The sequence below is a fragment of the Puccinia triticina genome, chromosome 17A, assembly GCF_026914185.1.
Source record: "Puccinia triticina chromosome 17A, complete sequence".
Classification (NCBI taxonomy): Eukaryota; Fungi; Basidiomycota; class Pucciniomycetes; order Pucciniales; family Pucciniaceae; genus Puccinia; species Puccinia triticina.
This window is the reverse complement of record NC_070574.1, coordinates 3,323,904-3,343,894: the sequence shown is the minus strand read 5'-3', so window position 1 is coordinate 3,343,894 and position 19,991 is coordinate 3,323,904. Positions and strand designations below refer to the sequence as shown.

At 46.8% G+C, this 19,991-nt stretch overlaps 2 protein-coding genes across 2 annotated transcripts; one reads left to right on the top strand and one right to left on the bottom strand.

Annotated features, from left to right (window-relative positions):
* Window positions 1–7,867: 7,867 nt before the first annotated feature.
* On the top strand, window positions 7,868–10,854 carry PtA15_17A305 (uncharacterized protein; the record flags this gene model as incomplete). Its single annotated transcript, XM_053164408.1, has 10 exons — window positions 7,868–8,023; window positions 8,165–8,314; window positions 8,406–8,528; window positions 8,625–9,156; window positions 9,246–9,399; window positions 9,523–9,720; window positions 9,811–10,094; window positions 10,179–10,305; window positions 10,401–10,566; window positions 10,732–10,854. The coding sequence occupies 10 exons, from the start codon at window positions 7,868–7,870 to the stop codon at window positions 10,852–10,854; spliced, it is 2,013 nt and encodes a 670-aa protein (XP_053028378.1).
* Window positions 10,855–14,607: 3,753 nt separating this feature from the next.
* Window positions 14,608–15,319, bottom strand: PtA15_17A304 (uncharacterized protein; the record flags this gene model as incomplete). Its single annotated transcript, XM_053164407.1, has 3 exons — window positions 14,608–14,618; window positions 14,698–14,871; window positions 14,950–15,319. 3 exons carry the CDS (start codon window positions 15,317–15,319, stop codon window positions 14,608–14,610), a joined length of 555 nt encoding a protein of 184 aa, XP_053028377.1.
* Between the last annotated feature and the right edge of the window lie 4,672 nt (window positions 15,320–19,991).

Sequence of the window (19,991 nt, the reverse complement as noted above, 5' to 3'; positions counted from 1 at the left end):
GCTTTTGTCCGGATATCACGACCCTTACCAGTGAGGAACAAATAAACCTCCATTGGTCACTTGAATAGATTGTATATACATATGTAGATGCAAGCACGGCGCGCTTTCAAGTTGTTGTTATGAATATGAAGCAGCAATTTGCAATTCGCCCCTCTCAATACGAAGTCTTCCATAGTCCCTGTGGTACATACATAGGTTGGTGGGAAGGGTAAAGTATGGGTATGGTACATGCGTGTTGACATTTGGGGTTCTCAAAGTTGCAACATAGCTGAACTTAACTATTGTCTTTTCCGTAAAGCTTGGAGAATTTCTCAAATTTTCTGTTTTTGTTGACCAAGGGAAATGCCATATTTTTCATATCCCTCTGCATGCGGCATCTTGACAAATGTCAGATAAGGCCCAAGGCCAAATCCACCCCCGGAGCCAACATTCTCCAGTAGGTGGTCTACGCATTGGGTTAGAGAAAAACCAAGTTCATATTCTGAACCGGAGTGCCTTCCTTACCCCACCAGCCAGTGCCCATCACCATTGGCTGCTGCCCTTTGCCAGTATGGGGGCCAGGGAGAGGCTGACAGATGGCTGGGTTGTCATCCCAGGCAGAAGTAAATCTCAAAGTGTCTTTTAAAGTTGAGTGATGATTTTTGTGTGCATGTGCTTAAAAAACCTTGAATGCAAAAAGTTTGGTGCAAACTGTGATTTCAGGTCAAGTGCATAACAAAACCAAAATTTGTGGAAAAATTTCAAGCATTCTAGAAAAGACAATAAGTCCCTCACTTGCCTGAGGCTATGCCGGAGGGACTTATGACTAATCAGGGATTCTTGCATGTGAGATATTTTAGATTTGTTGGTGTTTTCCTTTGAACCACCAAATCTCAACCCTGACCATCCCCAACCTTCTAATTTTTTGGTGGATGGTATGTGTGCATCTGCCCCTCCTTCTGATACAATTTCAGACTCCTTCGCCTGCATCTTCACCCTTATATTTTTTTTTTCAAAACATCCATTTCCTTCAAAGATAACCGCCCGTGCGCAGACATCTCAAGGTCCCTTCACTTGATACAACGTTATAAAGGCACGTGCGTCTCTTTTTTTCACTGATTCCCTCTCCTTAGCTCCGATCATATATTTCCTAGCGCTGATCATTTATCTCCTCCACCGATCAGAATCCTAGTATCCATTTTGACGCATATATCAAGTTCGGCGGTCCGCTTGACGGTTGACCGGAGGCCGGCATGTGAACGGTCATGAATGGCTGGGGCGCGTCCGTCAAATTGACGGCCGAACTTTGGGCGCTTCGGCGGCGATGTGCAACTGCCGTGTACACATCCCTGCTCGCCGAGAGCCCCTCGGCGGGCAGGTACAGATCCCACCTCGCCAAGAGCCTCTCCGCGGGCAGGTATACATGTACCTGCCCACCGAGGGGCTCTCGGCGAGCAGGCTCGGCGGGCAGGTGTATGTATCCCTGCTCGCCGAGAAGGATAACTCTCGGCGAGCAGGTATACAAACACCTGCCCGCCGAGCCTGCTCGCCAAGAGCCCCTCGGCGGGCAGGTGCAAGTATACCTGCTCGCCGAGAGGCTCTCGGCGAGGTGGGATCTGCATGCCTGCTCACCAAGGATTTCTCTTGGCGAGCAGGTATACATGCACCTGCCTGCCAAGGGGCTCTCGGTGAGCAGGCCCGGCGGGCAGGTGTTTGTATACCTGCTCGGCGAGAGTTATCCTTCTTGGCGAGCAGGCAAGGCTCTCGGCGAGCAGGCAAGGCTCTCGGCGAGCAGGCAAGGCTCTCGGCGAGCAGGCAAGGCTCTCGGCGAGCAGGCAAGGCTCTTGGCAAGCAGGGATACATCCCCCTACCCGCCGAGCCTGCTCACCGAGAGCCCCTCGGCGGGCAGGTGCATGTATACCTGCTCTCTGAGAGGCTCTCGGCGAGGTGGGATCTGTACCTGCCCGCCAAGGGGCTCTCCCGCCAAACAAGGCGGGTACCCGCCATTTTTTCCCCTCAAAACACCAGGAAAAAAAAGTAGTCACTTGATGGCAAGTGACATGACACAGCTTTGGTTTCATCTTCAACACTGCTCCAATGCTGCTCCTCTCCACCAGCAAATCTAGGGCTCACATGACAGGTGTCAGGATCAAAGCAATCCATTTGACAAAACCAGATGATGCTCAGCTTTGGCCCTGGCCCAGCTGATGCTCAGCTTTTATCCTGGCTCAGCTGATGCTCAGCTTTTGCCCTGGCCCAGCTGATGCTCAGCTTGGCACCGGCTACCTGATTATCATCTTTTTCCCTGGCACAGCTGATGCTCAGCCTTGGCCGTGGCTGAGCTGATGCTCAGCTTTGGCCCTAGCCTAGCTGATTTTCAGCTCTGGTCCTGTCCAAGCTGATTCCCATCTTTTTACCTGGCCTGGCTCAGCTGATACTCAGCAAGCTGAGCATCAGCTGGCCAGCTGGCCCAGGACTGGATCAAAGCTGAGCATCAGCTGGGACAGAACTAGGAAAAGGCTGAGCAAGGACTGGTACAAAGCTGAGCATCAGCTGCGCCAGGACTAGTACAAAGCTGAGCATCACCTGGGCAAGGACTGTTCAAAAGGCTTTATTTCAATTCTGAGACTGAGCTGCGTTTAAAAAGCTCAGTATGAGCTGAGCAAAAAAGCTGAATATGAGCTGAGCAAAAAAGCTGAGTATGAGCTGAGTATGAGCTGAGAAAAAAAGCTGAGTATGAGCTGAGTATGAGCTGGGTACCAAAGCTGAGTATCAGCTGGAGAGAACTGAGGATCAGTTGGGCTCATCAAAAACTGAAAAGGACCTCCTTGGTAAATTTTGGAAGTTGAGGAAATGGTTGGGAGATTGGGGTAGATGGTGGATAGATATTGAATAGATGGTGGGTAGCTGGCTGGAGCTGGTGTGATGTCACTTGTCATTGACTTAGGGTGTTCAAAGTTGACTTGCATAAAATCATAACACCATAAAATCATAAAATTCTAAGCTGAAAAAAATATGTTGCACCCAAGCACTCAAATTAGAGCAACATTTCTAGAATGGTACATATGAAATCATCACTTGAAAGTTTTATAATTTTATGATTTTATGCATTGAAAATTTTATGATTTCAACTTTGAACACCCTTACTGACTATTTTATTTTCCTGGTGAAAGCTGAACACCCGCACCCGCATCTGCTACCCGTCTGCGGGTACCTGTCAGTGCAGGCAGGTACCCCCCCCCACGGGTGCCGGGTACCTGCAAAAGGGTACCCTTTTGCCATCTCTACTTCTAGTCTTGCATGCTTATCAGCTCAACCCAAAGCAGTTCTTACAGGCTTATCTTACGCACAACAATCAAAAATTAAGTCCAATCGTCGGTTGTGGGGAGCACCAATTGGATGGCCAACAACAACAGCCATTTTGACCGCAATCAAGCAACTCGTTTGCCATACTGCTGAAGGAAGAGCTTGTTGGAATCAATACATACTATCCAAGGTGTGTCCTTCTTATCTTGTTGTCTTGGCTGCGTTTTCTTTGGGTGACAAGGTTCTGATGCATTCTATCTTATTTATTATTTGAGCAGGCACAAGCAATCCTCACCGCTGAAGGTGGAGCACGCGGAAAATTCCCAGGTGGGAATTATCATAATGCTAGAAAAATCACACCGGATTTTTTCTGAGTTCTCAGATGAATCAAAGGCCACCCGCACAGAAAAACTTGTCATGGCGGACATGCCGTTCCTCTATAAACTAATCTTGCACAAAGTGCAAAGGGACCAACTAGAACTATCTCCAGCGCTCAAAACCAGAGGTCCTACACAAAGCAATTCAAGAGAAAATCAAACAAATCAGTCCAACTCAAAATCTGACAATGAGTTAGAATCTGATACTGATACAGCGCCAGCAGAAACACAGAGAGAAACCCCTCTGGCCAAGAAAACCGCCCTCAAAGAGATTGAAGACTGCAAGGAACCCTTTAACCCCACTAATCAACCCCACATCATTGCCTCGACTGTTTGTTTGATGGTTTCTTTTGCGGCAAACAGAAGGGACAACACCCTACAGATACAGAATTCAGTTGTTTTGCTTGCCTGGTCAATGTAGTTGTCCAAAGATGATGATGTTCTTTGAGGTTACATTATTCTTTCTTGTTGATGAAAGTGATTCTTTTTTTTCAATCTCATTGTGTTTTTTCTCCGTTTTGGGGGGCTCAGTATATATCATCAATCATGTACGCCTGATCAGGCTTAGTAGCTCCAATCATCTCCCAACACAGGTGGGTTTGTGCACTATGCAGTTAGTAAATTAATTTGGAATGAAATGGAGTGATGTGCTCAACATCACTATTATTTTGTTTTTTATTCTGATTTTCAAAATATTTATTTTAGAAGTAGATGAGCTAGATACATAGGATATAAAATACATGATAATTTTGTTGAGAAGGATGCCATTCAGGAAAAATGGGTCCCGTAAGGAGAGGTTGAGAATTGACGGAGTAGTGAGAAATATAAGGTTGAGTGTGGTCAATTATCCAGATCTCTCATGCGAGAATCCCTGATAAGTCATAAGTCCCTCCGGCAAAGCCTCAGGCAAGGAGGGACTTATTTAAGTTTGCAACATAGCGGCATATGTCATGAAGACATACAACCTTATTTGCAGGGACTGCCAAATGCTTCCCTGCAAAAAAGGTGTGTATGGCATTATGTCACATTTGTAAATTTTCAACTTTGAGAACCCTAATTGTTTTCTGATTACACAGGTTGAGTTCATGTGCAGACGCTTCTAAACAATTTGCTCTACCATCAAATTGTTCCCTATGCACTGCCTGAGTACATCTTTAGGTTAAGTGAATGCTGTAGAGACTGTAAAATGAAGATGTGTCTGGTGAGAGTTGAACTCACGACCTCAGCTATGCTGAGACACATACTAGAGTGCTGCCTTTACCAACTAGGCTACAGACGCTTGCGGCTGCCAGCTGGGTGGTTGGTTGGTAGTGCTCATGGTTCGATCCGACAGCCCTCCATACTGTGGTGATACATCATGGTAGCAGACTAACAGACAACTCAACAAATGCATTTCAAGGGGTGGCTGGAAATTTGACTGCTCAGCATGTTGAAGGAAACCAGGTTGATTATGTAGATAGCAAGTTACTCATCAGTAAAAGACATTTATGTACTTCTGACTTCTGTTCATAAGTTAACTGCTCTCAATGTTGATATTTCCTTGGCTGGTAAGTGTTCTGCTATATTCAAAACAATGAAGAAAACATAACTACCTGTCAAACAACACAATTCTTTTTATGTGGTTTGGGAGAAGCAAGTATTTCTAAGGGCAGTAACCTATCTATGCACCTTGACAAACAACCTCCAGTACCACATACCCCCTGTAAACACATAACCAATTCTTTCCGCCAAGAGGTACATACACCAGGAGAAAAAGATAGTCACTTGCCAAGAAATGGCATGACACCAAGTCCAGTGAGATACCCACCGTCTACCCACTACTTCCATGGAGCGCATTGCTAGCTCCTGCACAGCTGTGGCTGAGGCAGCTGTTCCTTATCCCAACGCTGAGCCCAGCTGTTCCTCAGCTTCCCAGCGCTCATCTGGAGAGCAACATTATATACACATGTTCAGGCACTCTTGATGGCTGCCTGGCCATTGAGAGTGTACAGACCCTTGAAGGCCAGTACCAAACATCAAATGAGCCTACCCACCCTTGATGGCTGCCAGCTGGTACCGGCCATGGAGAACATATGTAGTCAGAGAGGTTTGGAATGGAGTCTCTCACAACAGGGACTTGCATTGAGTTTGAAACAAAATGTAAGGACAAACTTAACCCAAGTCCCAGCCTACTTACAGGCACAAGCAGCATTTGGCTGGTTGCAAAGCAACCCCTCCCTTTGGGAGGGGCTTGCATACTTGTGTGAGCCAGATCCCAGTTTTTGGTGGGAAAACTTTTGTTTCCATCACCACACCTTCAATATGCATATTCTTTCTGAGTTCTAGGAAGCAATACATCTACATCTCAATTTTTGAGTATTTTATTTACCAAGAAGGTTGGACTGTTTCGATTTTTTTTATGGAATTATTCTAACTTGTCAGATTGAATTCTGTCTGAAGTATCCCACAGCCTTCATGTTCTCTGCAGCTTGTGTAACAGTTGGGTGCTTAGTTGGCTCCTCTGTTTGGCAGAGGGAAGCCTATGTTTGCCTTGGTGGGGGTTTGCAACCCCTCAAATTGAGCAGTGAGGAACTCCTACTGTGTCAGACGGTAGGCAGTTGGTGGAGGGGAATGGAAAAATGAGGAATTGAGCTGTGTATGCCCTCCGGGGTGATTGGCCGTGAATGAGCGCAGAGAAACGTGTAGCGTTGGGGGGGGTTGATTTAAAAATGGCTGGAATTGCGCGTTGGCAATTTTTGTATTGAGAAGGGAGCCAGGGATACTGCTGGTGGTGATGTGATCTAAACCAGAGGCTGGAGGAGATCTTTGTTGCGGGCTAATGAACTTAAAGAGCTGAGACTTTGGGCGGAACTGTTGCCAAGAACAACAAACTTTAGATTTTGATGGAAAACTGAAAATTACGGTTCAGAGTAGGTCCATGCCACTCAAAAGCCTGAGTTTGAGCTGAACTCAAACCTTGGAGTTTGTGACATCTAACAGACAGCTCATCACAACCTAGCAAGCACGCGCGCGATACAACAACAAGACAGAAGAAACAAAACAAAACAAGACAGCAAAATACAGTCATAAAGAAAGCCAACCCTCCTCATCCAAACCTAACCAACGCGCGCAGAGTGAAAAGAGAATACAGAACATAATGTAAAGAAATAACCATGAGAAGAAAGAAATAAATCAACCAACACAGAAACAAGGGGAAGAAAGAAAAGGAAGCAGCCTGAAACGCCTTGAGGATGCGCGCCACACTGCGCCGTTGAACCTGAGAAAGCCTTGAGGGCTGGTAACTTGAGGTCTTGATATCTTGAACCTTGACGTCCTCCGGCGCGCACCACACACAACAAAACTTTGATCCCCACGCGCGTACCAGTCTGTCCACCACAGCGGTCAACATGCATATGCCAAAGGAGAGCTAGCTGCCCACCAAAACTTTTTGCTTTCTCAGGATGAGCAAAAGCTGCAGATGACTGATTTCGAAATCAGCCTTATGTGAACCCCCCTTGCTCAAGTTTCACTTTGAGTGGCTCAGTTAAGCTCAACATGCCTCACTGCTGCAGGTGAGTGTCTTGCAAAGCAAGCCTCCAACAGTCCTTGGCAGGAGGGACTTGCACCCTATTGCCCCTTTTTGTGGGGGCTAGATTCTAGATTTTGGTGCAAGGAATTTTCAAAAGTGTATAATTCCTTGCTTCCAAAACTTTCTTGTGATTAAATTCGTTGAGGTTAAAGACTGGCTTAATGTGCCTGTCCAACCTGAAGAATTTGACTCTGAGGCATCTCAATCCATTCCTTTCACTCCAACAAAAAACATCAAAAACACCCAAACTGTGGATTTCACACAGAAAAGGTCTGCTCATGCTTGTTTGGCGAGTTCAGTCCCGAAGTCCCGAGACTCGAGGGACTTTGTTGAGTTTGCATGAGGTGTGGGCTGCAAGTAGGTCTGATGTCAGGCGAATGTCACCAGTGGAACACATATTTTCAATCCACATGTCAGTTAAAGTTATGATGTTTTCATGCTTTTGGATCAACCCCAGTAAGCACATCAAGTTGTATACACATGTATTTATTTGAATAAATATGTCCACATGTAAAACCTTCTGCTCAGGAAAACAGCCCTTCCCTTGGGGGCTCGAGTCCAGCTTCTTTACTAATCCGCACATTTAGAAAACCCTACATATACATAGAGGAAGAGTAAGGGGAGAAATAAATACACAATGACTTCTTCAGACTTGACCGGCCCACAAGAAATACAAAAGCTGCCGATCGCTCGCAGAGTCAAAGACTTCGACTCGAACAACAAAGTCAAGACCCTCGATTACCCCGACATCTATCAACGTAGCTTGGATCAATCCGATGCGTTTTGGGATCAGGTTCGTTTTCTTGGTCTACCTGGATTTAAAATTTCATTGTTTATCTCCAGCCCATATCTCGAATATCATGAATGTTTCCATTCTATTCGCCCATGGCGTGGTGTACTACTGACTCGGTTATTTGTCTGTACTTTTCTTCAGCAAGCCAAAGAAACTCTTAGTTGGAGTAGGCCTTACACATCGATTTACCAGGGAGATTTCCAGAGCGGCAACGTGTCCTGGTTTAGGGACGGTGGCCTGAACGCATGCTACAACTGCCTGGACCGATGGGCAGTCAAAGACCCCAACCGAGTGAGTCCCGCACCAGCTTCACACCAGATTCAATGGCGCACATTTATCTCAAGAGTGCTGATGTCTTCTGTGACTTCTTGCTGGAAATCAGACCGCCATCATCTGGGTCGCCGATGAGGACGAAGACAGCGTCGAACTCACTTACAAGGAAGTCTTCGAGGAAGTCTGTCGTTTGGCCAATGTCTTGAAATCTTTTGGTGTCAAGAAAGGAGATGTAAGAGTTTTCTTCTTTTCCAGGGCCATCTCTCTTCAATCGCCTGTCCTGTGTTGGATGTCGACTATTGATATTTACTTACATATACGTACACAGACAGTAGCCATTTACTTGCCGATGATTCCAGCCGCTGCAATAGCGTTTTTAGCATGCGCCAGGATTGGGGCGATTCACTCAGTAGTCTTTGCAGGATTTTCGGCAGATTCCTTGCGGGACCGAGTTGTCGATGCCCGGTCCCGGGTGGTGATCACGTCTGACGAGGGCAAACGCGGGGGCAAGACTATCCAGACAAAACGGATTGTGGACGATGCCTTGGATGGGATCGCTCGTGGGGAGGGTAAGCATGTTGTAGAGAAAGTGATCGTTTACTCCAGGACAGGCTCGCGCGTGCCGATGAAAGAAGGTCGAGACGTTTGGTGGACCGACGCTTGTCAGCATGCCCGGCCATTTTGTCCCGTCGAAGTCATGGATAGCGAGGACCCACTCTTCATCTTGTATACCTCTGGAAGTACCGGCAAACCTAAGGGCTTGATCCATACCACTGCGGGTTATCTTCTCGGTGCAGCCTTGACGCTCAAACACGTATTCCAGGTTCACGAGGGTGACCGGTTCGCTTGCATGGCTGATGGTAAGTAAATTAATGATGCCGATTCAATCTGTTTTCCCAATTGATTTTTTTTCTTCTTGGTCTTTCTCCCTCGACACTTGATGTTCAAGTCGGCTGGATCACTGGACATACGTACATCATCTATGGGCCTCTCGTGAACGGGGTTGCCACGACGATATTTGAGTCAACGCCGATATACCCCACCCCGTCGCGGTACTGGCAAGCTGTTGCCAAATACCGGTTTACCCAATTCTACACCGCCCCGTTAGTCATTAAAGCCTCACGAGGGTCTTGACAGATTTTGATATTCTCCCCCCCCCCCCCCCCTATTCCCTTGTTAAATTAACTCTGATAGATTTTGTTTGTCAAAAATCCTTTGTCGCTTAGGACTGCCATCCGATTGCTGAAGAAGCTAGGGGCCTCTTATCTTGACGGCCACGACTTAAGCTCCTTGAGGGTCATTGGAACAGTGGGTGAGCCAATCAGCCCGGATGCGTGGAAATGGTACAACGATCATGTGGGGAAGAACAAATGCGCAGTGGTGGATACCTACTGGCAGACCGAGACGGGCTCGATCATCATCACGTGAGAGTCTCCTTCCAAGATCTCGGATGGTGTCCAAAGGTTTGTCCTTGGTCTCACCGAAGCTGATGAGGAATGCCTTTCAAAAATTAGTCCACTGGCGGGGGCAACTGAGACTAAGCCAGGCTCAGCCACCCTGCCATTCTTTGGGATCGAGCCCGTCCTGCTAGAGCCGGCGACCGGGAAAGTCATCGAGGGCCCAGGAAGCGGTGTCTTAGCGCTCAAGAGGCCTTGGCCCTCGATGGCCCGAACCATCTACGGCGACCACAAGCGGTACCTAGAGACTTACTTTAAACCATACCCAGGTTACTACTTCACCGGTGATGGAGCCGGACGGGACTCGGATGGATACTACTGGATCAAGGGTCGGGTAGATGGTCAGTAACGAGTGTCACGAAAAGTGGGAAGTCGCACTACTGAACTGATTCCTCTTGATCCATTTGCAACGAGTCATTTTTCAGATGTTTTGAATGTATCCGGACATAGACTGTCGACTGCTGAAATTGAAGCAGCGATAGCCCAGCATCCATGGATAGCTGAAACTGCTGTGGTAGGGGCGCCTGATGAGACGACGGGTCAATCAATCTAGTAAGAACTTCAATGAACCCAGTACTCTGAACATGAATGACTGTCTTGAGATGTGAATAAATCTGATTTTGGGTTTTTTCTTTCTTTCTTACAAGTGCTTTTGTGATTCTCAAAGCAGAACATCATCAGCTTCACAGTGCTGAGCAGGAGGAACAGTTGAAGAAGGAGTTGACCTCGCTCGTCCGAAAATCTATCGGCCCCTTCTCGAATCCTAAGAAAATTGTCGTCGTCAGCGATCTACCTAAGACTAGATCTGGAAAGGTCCGCTCACTCGTTTCCCTGAATCGATTTTTCTTGGCTTTTGCAGTCGTTTGGTTTGGGTGCTGATTTACTCCTTTTCTATTGCTTCCCTCCTTTTATGTTGACTCATTCCTGACTTAAACAACAAAAACAAATGCTTCATTGAATAAAACAAACCAATCAAAGATTTTAAGGCGCGTATTGAGGAAGATCGTCTCCAACGAGGTCGATAGTTTGGGCGACTTATCCACACTCTCTGACCCTAGCGTAGTCGACGAAATCGTTCATAAAATCACATCTTCCTCTTGAGAATTGATGATTCATTTTACGACCTCCTTGTTTGCATAGTTGTCTTGTTGTTGTTTGTGTTGTCTCCAGTTTCCATTCCTTTAGACCTGCTTGCTGTCGGACTGTGTTTGAAATTGAAGTGAATGAGGCTAATGTGATGTAGTCTTTCCTTCTGACAATGAGGTGGGTCTTGGTGATTCTCCTGATTGGGCTTCACTGAGCACGGAACAACTTGTGGGTTGACATGTGCAAGCAAGTAAATATTTGTTTACGCATCTTGAAATGTTGAAATGTGAATACAAATCTGTCCTCCCTTCCCTGAAAAGTGGCCTGAATTATTGAAAATTATTTATGCAGACTTGATTGCTTCACTACACTGGCATCCATTTCTCGGCTGGTCATTCGCCAGTGGAGAGAGGCGGAAGAACCGCCTCACCTCTAGAGTAATTTCCTCTCTAAATTTCAGCGCATTTAACTTATAGCGCTTGGATAAACCCGGGAGCTATCACGATAGCTCCCCAAGTTCACCCGGTACGGGCTGAGGGGAGTAGTTTCTTTTTCCTTCCCTTTCTCCCTTTGCCCTGTGCTTACGCGTCAGGGTCAGGAGTCCTTCTTCTAGGAAGGGAAGGGATAGCTTTCCTTTGGAGAAGGAGTTCATGACTCTCTCCTAGAAACTTTGACTCAAAAGAGATTGGGATCTCTGGCCTTAGCGCAGAGATCTCTCCCAAAGGTAGGAGCCCGCTCCCGTAACTCAGATTTGTCTGAGCCCGGCTCCGTGCCTCCGTCTCTCCCTCAGCGGCTGTATCACCCATTTCTGCTTTCCGATTCCTAGGTGGGTATTGTCATTTCATCCTAATGATCTACTTGTATGATTAGTTCTTCTAGATCGCGTGGAACCGTAATGTACATTTGATCTACGATTCTATGGCCTTCTTGGATTCCTCTGGATAGTGCGTCGGCGCGGCTTTCAGCTGACACGACTCTTTTTGCCACTAGATTAATCTGATGTTCAATTAGCATCTTTTGGATAATCTTCCATTCTGCGTTTACGAATCTGTCTCCTGACTTCCTCTTGGTGATCACGGACTCGATTGTTGAGTGGTCTGTCCAGACAATGAAAGTCTTGCTCTTCTTGGCGCCAATCTTGATTAGCATCATTAGTCCCAGTCGGACCGCTATTGTTTCTAGCCTTGCAATACGCTCTTCTTCAGAGTTTTCAACTAATGCTCTTCCCAGCTTCTCTATCAAATGGAGACGGAATTGGGCCCATTTGCGGCCAATAAGCACGCCTATCCCAAAGCTAGTGGACGCATCACCCACCCACCCAATCTCTGTCGGATCGGGATTTACTATCAATCTTGTTGATTTGAAGTTTCCTAGGGTGTATAGCCATTCATGCAAGTCCTCGTTGACGTCGTCCGGGACCGTTCGATATGACCGTCTGTCTATCCACTCCATCTTCCACTTGTAGAGGCTGCAGAGGTAGCAGCGCAACTGGGGGAGTACGTACGAGACGTGGTTGAGGCGGCCCACCAGGATTTTGACTTTGCTATATCTAAATTTTGCTCCCAGTTCGAGGAAAACTTGGATCTGTGTGACTTGTTTTGCTAATTTATCCTCGGGCAGGCGGACTGTCTTTTGGAATCCATTCCAAATGAATCCTACGTACTTCTGTTCTTGGAGGAACGGGGAGAACTTCTCTTTATTCGTTTTCACTCCTAGCTCTGTTGCCCGCTTTACTATGTCTTCCATCTGAACATTGGATCGAGTGCTCTTCACAAACATGTTGTTGTCGACCCATTGGAAGATGGTCATCACGTCAAACTCCTTCAACATCAACTGTTTCCATGCGTCGGCCGGTCGCCCAAACAAGCCGCATCCAGAAACGCCTCCAAACGAAATTCTTGTATCTAGAATGATCTTGTTGTCAAAGGTTCTTGTCATCAGAAAGGGCCACTGGTCTGGTGCCATTGGGATTGGGCGGTAAGCCTTCTCCCAGTCAAATATTGCGAGAAGTACCGGTTCTTTGAGCTCTTGGATGAATTTTGCCACAACGTTGAAGTCATCCCACGTGGTCAAGAAGTCTTCTGAATCAACAAAGGAATTTACCGAGGGGATTCCTTGACGTCCATGCGGGAATGACAGGTCATTAATCGGCCGGAGAGAGCCGTCACCGTTAATCACAGCTCCTAAGGGGCTGGTTTGGAAGAAAGGGAAGTGCTGTAGCACTTCTTCTGGGCTGAAGGGGCCAAACATTCTTCTGGTGTCAATTTCTTTCCTCATTGAGTCCTCAATTTTGGCTTGCGCCTGGAGGGCAGAGTTGTGATTTGGTGGGGAGTAAAAACCGTCTAGAGTTTCAATTGTGTGGTTAGGAATACCCTGATCAAACCCCTTGGTGAAGCCTTCTAGCACGTCTGCAAATTGTGGTAAGAGCTCCCACTTGCGGAGCGCCTTTTCCCACTCTTCCAAGTTCATCTCACAGCTTACTTTTGTTGGCCACCTATTTGCGGAGGGTTCCTTGATTTCTTTGCTTTCAGTTTTCCTCACTATCTTACAAGACTCGGGTGGCACACTGTGGCTCGGTGTGTTGTTACGCATCTGGCTATGGATTACGGACATACAAGCATGAAACTTATTAGATTACTATTCTAACCTGAAGAAAATATACACATGGTATTGGGTATATTCTATGCTTTGGGGTTACGCTCCTGCCCGCTAGACAAAAAAGGGGGGGGGCCGAGCTTCCTGGTAGGTTGCTCACACAAGACCTCAACAACAAAGATTTTGGGGGTATGGGGCTAGACGACAAAGATGGTGTCAACAAAGCGCCTTACTAAAAGTTTCTTCCTCTCTCCTTTCCGCTCGTTCAATCCCCGCCCCAATCATTGCCTCAATTGCCTCCTCTGTCGCCACCCCAGTCGTTGTATCCTCCATCCCAGCGGTTGTCTTTGTATCCTTGGGACCGCGCCTGCCGTCCAGACCCTTGCCCTCGCTCCGGGGGGGACTGGCCTTGTTGGTTGTTCTGGTTCTTGCTGGTTGACTGGTGATTGCCCCCGTTTCCTTTCACGTTCGTGTTACCAGACCCATTCTCGGCTTTTTTTGGATCTTGACCGGTTACCGGGTCCCAAGTCTTCCTAGGACCCCCCTTTGCATAGGGGCTCTTGGGGAAATTGATCTCTTCAAATTTCCTGGTCCTTGCGATAATCTTCTGCGCGATTTCTTCATTGAGCACCGAGATGTTGCTGATTGAAATCTGCCCATCTGGCATGATGACCCGGTGCGCGAAGGCGTTAATCCGTATGTTTATGTCGTAGCGGAGGCCCGTCATAAACCCATGTTGGATCACCAGTTGATTGCAATGCCTCTTGTGGGCCAAGAGCCACCCGGCAAACTTTGGGTAGTTGCAAACCCTGATCAAGGCAGCGTGAAACCCTTGATGATTGATTGACCACTCCGTGTATGTTTGGGTGTACTCGCACAGGTAAGGGTACCCCGTGTAGCGGTATTGATCGGTGTTGCTATCATCCGCTTTTGACCGTTTTTTGGCGTAGTGTATGATTGCCTTGTCCTGCCAGACCTCATTGAAGATGGTCAACGGCAACGGACTCCTGAGCTCTCAAAGGTTCCTTTCAAAGAATGGGGTGAATCCCACATCGTGACTGGCCGGTCTTGCTGCGTCGTCGAAGATAATCCCCCCTGGCATCGTGTCTGCTGGTCCGATGGATGGTAGGGGGCCCCACGCCCGGTCGTCTGCCTGGTTGACGGTGGGTACTTTCAAGAGCTGACTGCTTGTAGTGGTGGGGGTTGGTGGCTTGGTTGGTTGCTGCCTTTCTGTGGTTTTAGCGGGGTTGGTTCCCGGCTTACCAAGACCTTCAGCGATGTTGAAGAACCTTGCTGCCCAATCAAGATCGCCGGCGTCCTCCGCTGCAAGAGCCCGGTTGATCATTTGGACCATCCGTTCTTTGATCCTGGTCTCGGTCTCCATTTGGCCTGGTGGGGTTAACATCTCTACCTCGTCGGTCTCAATGAGGCTTGTGGCTAGGAGTTTGTGGCAACAGCGCAGGAGTTAGATTCACTCAACGGAGCTTCCTTGGTCATTGGATGTTGGTCACATACCAGGGTTGTAGCCCTTTGGTTTATCTCCTAACAGGGATCTGTAGCGGTCTGCAACGGCAGTTCCCTCGTTTGCTGAGCCACTGCTCTTGGTCGACGGACCTTCCATAGGAGTTGGTCGATCCCCGCCCGTGGAGGTCGGCTCCGCTGGTGCTTTTGATGACGACCTGGTTTCGCGGTCCGACGCTGGGATCGTCTTCTTAGGGGCTTTGTTCTTCTCCTTGCTTCCTCCTCCGGTCTCTTCTGGGCGACTTTGTTGCTTGGGTTGAGACTGGGCTGGCACCGGTTGCGGTTCTTGGCCAGGTTCTGTTGGCGTCCTCCCCGTCATTGCTGATCTGGCGTAGTTGGTTAAGTCCGTGAGCCTATTCGACATCTTTTTCGTATCTGTAGCCTGTCAAGGGAGAGATATTTGGAAAGAAAAAGGGCGAAAATTAATCCTTGGAGGAGCTGTCGGCCTGGTGATTGGTTTGTTGAAGGCGGTGTTTGGAGCCGGACAAACTAGTTTGTGCGTGGCCGGGAGTACCTCCGGTATGGCCCGCCTTGTGGGTTGCAGGCCGCAGCCTCAGTGCCCTCCTGGTGTCCCTTGCGGCGCTGCGCAGCTTCACCACGCCTTGAAGGTGCTGTGCTGCTAGCGCGCCGGGTGGAGCTCATTAGGCGCCGCTCCATGGATCAGGCCCACATCCGCTGCGCTCCTGTAAACTAACAGGATTACCAACTGTGGGTGGTATTGGGATAAAGTCTGCTACTGTTGCAAATCAAATCACTCTTGCTGGTGCATATGTTAGCTTTTCCCTGGGCTGCAGGCAGATGCTGCACAGTGTAGAATTTTTGTTATGAAGTCGGGCAGGTTCAGAAACCAGTGCAGATCAAGCATTCAGAGCCCACGCTGTAGCAATGGTATGTTTTGGATTGCCAGCACACCATCCTCAACTTGCAGCGTTGTTCGGAGGGCCTGGTACAACAGAAGTCCCTCCTTTGGCAAACTTAACATAATGCTCAGCCTCCTGCGGGCTGTGCAGCATTTGGCTGGTTGCAAACAACCCCCAAACGGAGGGAGGGACTTACAAACTAAAACACTTTTCTGGTGTGAGCCAGATCCAAGGCTTTGGTCATGGTGGGAGCAGCATTGTTTCCATCACCGCACTTTCAATACTCTACAGATTCTTTCTACATTTCAGTACATGATACATCTACTTCTTGCTGATTTTTCAGTATTTTTTTAATTGCATTTAGTCAAAAAAAAGTTCAAGATTTTGAACTTTAATTCTGCTTGTGCCTCATGTGACAAGGACCAACCGCAGTGATACCACTTCTTGTTATTGAGTTTCAAAAATGAAGATCCTGAAGGATATTCCATTGCCCTGAAGATATGTTTTTGGTTTTTCTGATAATATGCAAGATTGAATATCCTATCTGCAACAAAATGCAACAATTGAGTGGCTAAAGGTTAAGGATCTGCAGATATCTGAAGGTTTTTGAATCCAAGATCCAAAAGGCATGATGGTTGTAGATCCTTAGTTTACATTTCTTTGGTTTAAAAAAAAATGGTACAGTGAAAATGGTAGGGATTGGGGAGATGAGAGGAGCTGAGGGGGAGGCTGGGTGAGGCTAAATATTTTTCCTCCAGCCATTCCTGATTTCTTTCTCAGCCAAATTTTTGACTTTGTGCACATTTCCCTCCCTGTGGGAGGGGCTGGCCAGTCACAGTGAGCCTCCCACCAGGGGGACTTGTGTTAAGTTAGAATTTGCAGTGTTTGTGAGGTATAAAATTGCGTCCAAATGGTGACTTATTAAGCCTCTCTGGTGAGACTGCCCAGACCATCTCACCACTAACTTGTCAAATCCCCCCCCTCTGTTTGGGGTAGTTTTGCTGGGAATAGCGTTTGGCTGGTGACAAAGCCACCCATCCTGGCAACCGTAACACAAGTACTGAAGAAAATGTGGGCAGAGGCCTGAGAATGAGGTGAAGTGAGCTGAAGAAAGTCAAGTGCACAGGATGCACAGGGACTCAGAACAGCAGTGCAGAAGTCTCCAATGGATCAGGTCTGACTACCAATGGCTCAGAACCAAGTGATGTCTGTATTTCATGTGGGTACAGATGAAATACTTCAAGGAAAAGGGGCCTGAGTGGCTGAAGGACCCTGATGGAATGAAAAAGAACAAAAGAGAAATAAGCCCTCTTCTGGGCATGGGGCATAATTCTAACAAGTACTAGCCTGTTTAGGGGTGTGCAAAATTTGGCTGGTTGCCAAGTTACCCCAACCGGAGGGAGGGCCTAGCATGCAATTGCACCTTTCTTGAATGTGTCAAATCCAAGGTCTTGGTGGGAGTGGCCTTGTTTGCATAATACATCTTCAATACTTGTCAGATCTATTCTAGGTTTGAATATGTCATAAATCTATAACATATTCTTGATTTTTCAGTAATTTGTTTTACTAAAAAATCTTGATTGCATCAAGTGAATTTTTTCAATTAAGTTCAAGATTTTGGACTTTGACATGGCTTGCACCCAATATGGAAAGGAACATGCACATTCATACTACTTCTTTTGTCAAGTTTGAAATATGAAGGGGTCAGAATGCAACAATAAAAAGAAAATACTGGAAAATCAAGCAGATGGCAACCTGTCAGCAAAACCAAGAAAGAAAAAAAAATCTGATGAGTGAAGTAGAAACAAGGAGATAAATAATGGTGTGTATATCAAATCCAGCTTGTGCAAGCTTTGTGCTTTTTCAAATAAGCCTCTCTGGTGAGCAGGGCTGGACCCTGTGGAGTAACCAAGAGCATCCAGCCCTGCCATGGTAATACCCAAGTAAAAAGGCTAATGCTTATGCTCCTGCAAAAATACTTGCGGTTAACAGATTGGGTGCAGGGTTAGATACAGGTATTTTGCCCATTTTGTCGGTATAACCTTGGGTACCTGCACTGCAAAAGGGGTTGCATTGGTTGCAAACTCCTGCGGTGAGGTCAACAGGGGTCAACCAATATAATATTGGTCTCCCACACCAATTGTAGATCGGCGGGGCCCACCCATACATTCCAACAAAGGGATAATGTATTGGAAGGCCCTGCTGATATAATATTGGTTTGGCAGACAAATTTTACATTGGACACCCCAGTTGACCTTATTGCAGGGGTTTGTCACCAATACAACCCCCTTGACAGTGCCAGTGGGCTACATAGAAAATGATCTACATATCATTCTTGTCTGACAGGCTGGGAATCAGACTTGATCCAGGTACCATTCTTTCTAATTTCAAATAGGAGGTTTGCCTCTTTGATCAAAGTCCCTTGAAGTGTGGTACCAGCAAGGCACAAACAAATCCAGTTCAATGTTTGATCCTAGCAGATGTTTTTGTATCTGTACAGACAGCAAATGACCTCCAAACAGAAATCAATTAATACCATTATACCTCAAGGATCTCACTGAACCAGGCAACACAGAAGTATTAGAATACTGGAAGCACCAAAATACAACCTTCCCTTTGCTCTTAGGAATGGAAAAGGGCTTCCTTGCCATTCTGGTCACCAGTGCATTGCCTGAGCAAGTCTTTTTGAAATCAAAAAAACATTGTTGGTCCCCAGCATTCAAGTCTTGATCCACAAGTCAAGCACCTCCTTTGTATCAAGGAGTGGAATCAAACAATTGAAGACTTAGATCCACTCCCTTATAAAAAATACAAGGCCACTGAAGCCCCCAAATAGGATCAAATAATTTATTTGGGGGCTTGTTTAATTGACTAATTTTTTTGACTTCCGACTACCAAACGCGGTTTACGTTGGGAGGACCGCTACCAAACGTTCACGGACCAAAAATTGACCCAGGCAAAATTTGGTAGTTGGAAGTCAAAAATGGAAATAAAAAATGGTAGTCAGATTTTTAATTTTTACAAAAATGGCAAAAATAAAACAAAAATTCATCACTCCTCACGGCGGGGCCCAAGCCCCGCCAAAATTTTGTAGAGGGAAGAAAACCCTCTCAAGAGCATATGGTGAGCTGCACGGCATTAGTACACCTCAGGAATGGGGTGTGCTACTGTGCGCGTATTTTGGCTGGTGTCCTACTAAGTAACACCACCAAAACCATAGCCACGGTGCCCCAAAGGGTCCCAAAGTTTTACAGTGCCCAGATTAAGCTCTGTGTTACTTAGTAGGACACCAGCCAAAATGTGCGCACAGTAGTACACTTCAGGAAAATGCCATTCAGCTAATCATATCGATTTCAGGGCTTTTTTTGTACAATGTAAAGTTTTGGACCCTTTGGGGTACTGTGGCTATGGTTTTGGTGGTGTCCCTAAGTAGGACCCCAGCCAAAATGCACGCACAGTAGCAAACCCCATTCCTGAGGTGTGCTAATGCCGTGCAGCTCACCATATGCTCTTGAGAGGGTGTTCTGCCCTCTGTAAAATTTTGGCGGGGCTTGGGCCACGCCGTGAGGAGTTATGATTTATTTATTTTTGCCATTTTTGCAAAAATTACAAATCCGACTACCATTTTGTATTTTCATTTTTGACTTCCAACTACCAAATTGCGCCTGGTTCAATTTTTGGTCCGCGCGACCCAGGTGCAATGTTGGGTAGCAGTCCTCCTGACTTAAACCACATTTGGTAGTTGGAAGTCAAAAAAAAGGTAGTCAATTAACCAAGCCCCTTTATTTATTACTTTCAAACTACTTCATCTATTTTGAATTTACATTTGTTCAGACCTATTTTTCCTGAAAAATTGCAATAAAAAAGGTCACTGAAAGTAGTCGAGGACTTCCTGTGCAATCTGAAACCCCCACAGATGCCGGTTTAGACCCAAAAAGTCTAGATTTTTGCAGGGAAATCTAGCTTTGTGGGCTCTATATCACTTCTGGGAGGCCCACAGATCTTGACAGGAAGTCATCCAGTCTCAGGCTTATGTCCCTGAGACCAAATACCCGTTGTGGTGATTTATATAGGCATGTGTGGTAGAATGTCCACTCGGGGATAGCGCGGGCGGGAATGCACAGAGCGGCTCAGGCAGAGTGCTTTCCGGTGACATAAGCACTGAGGATGATGTCA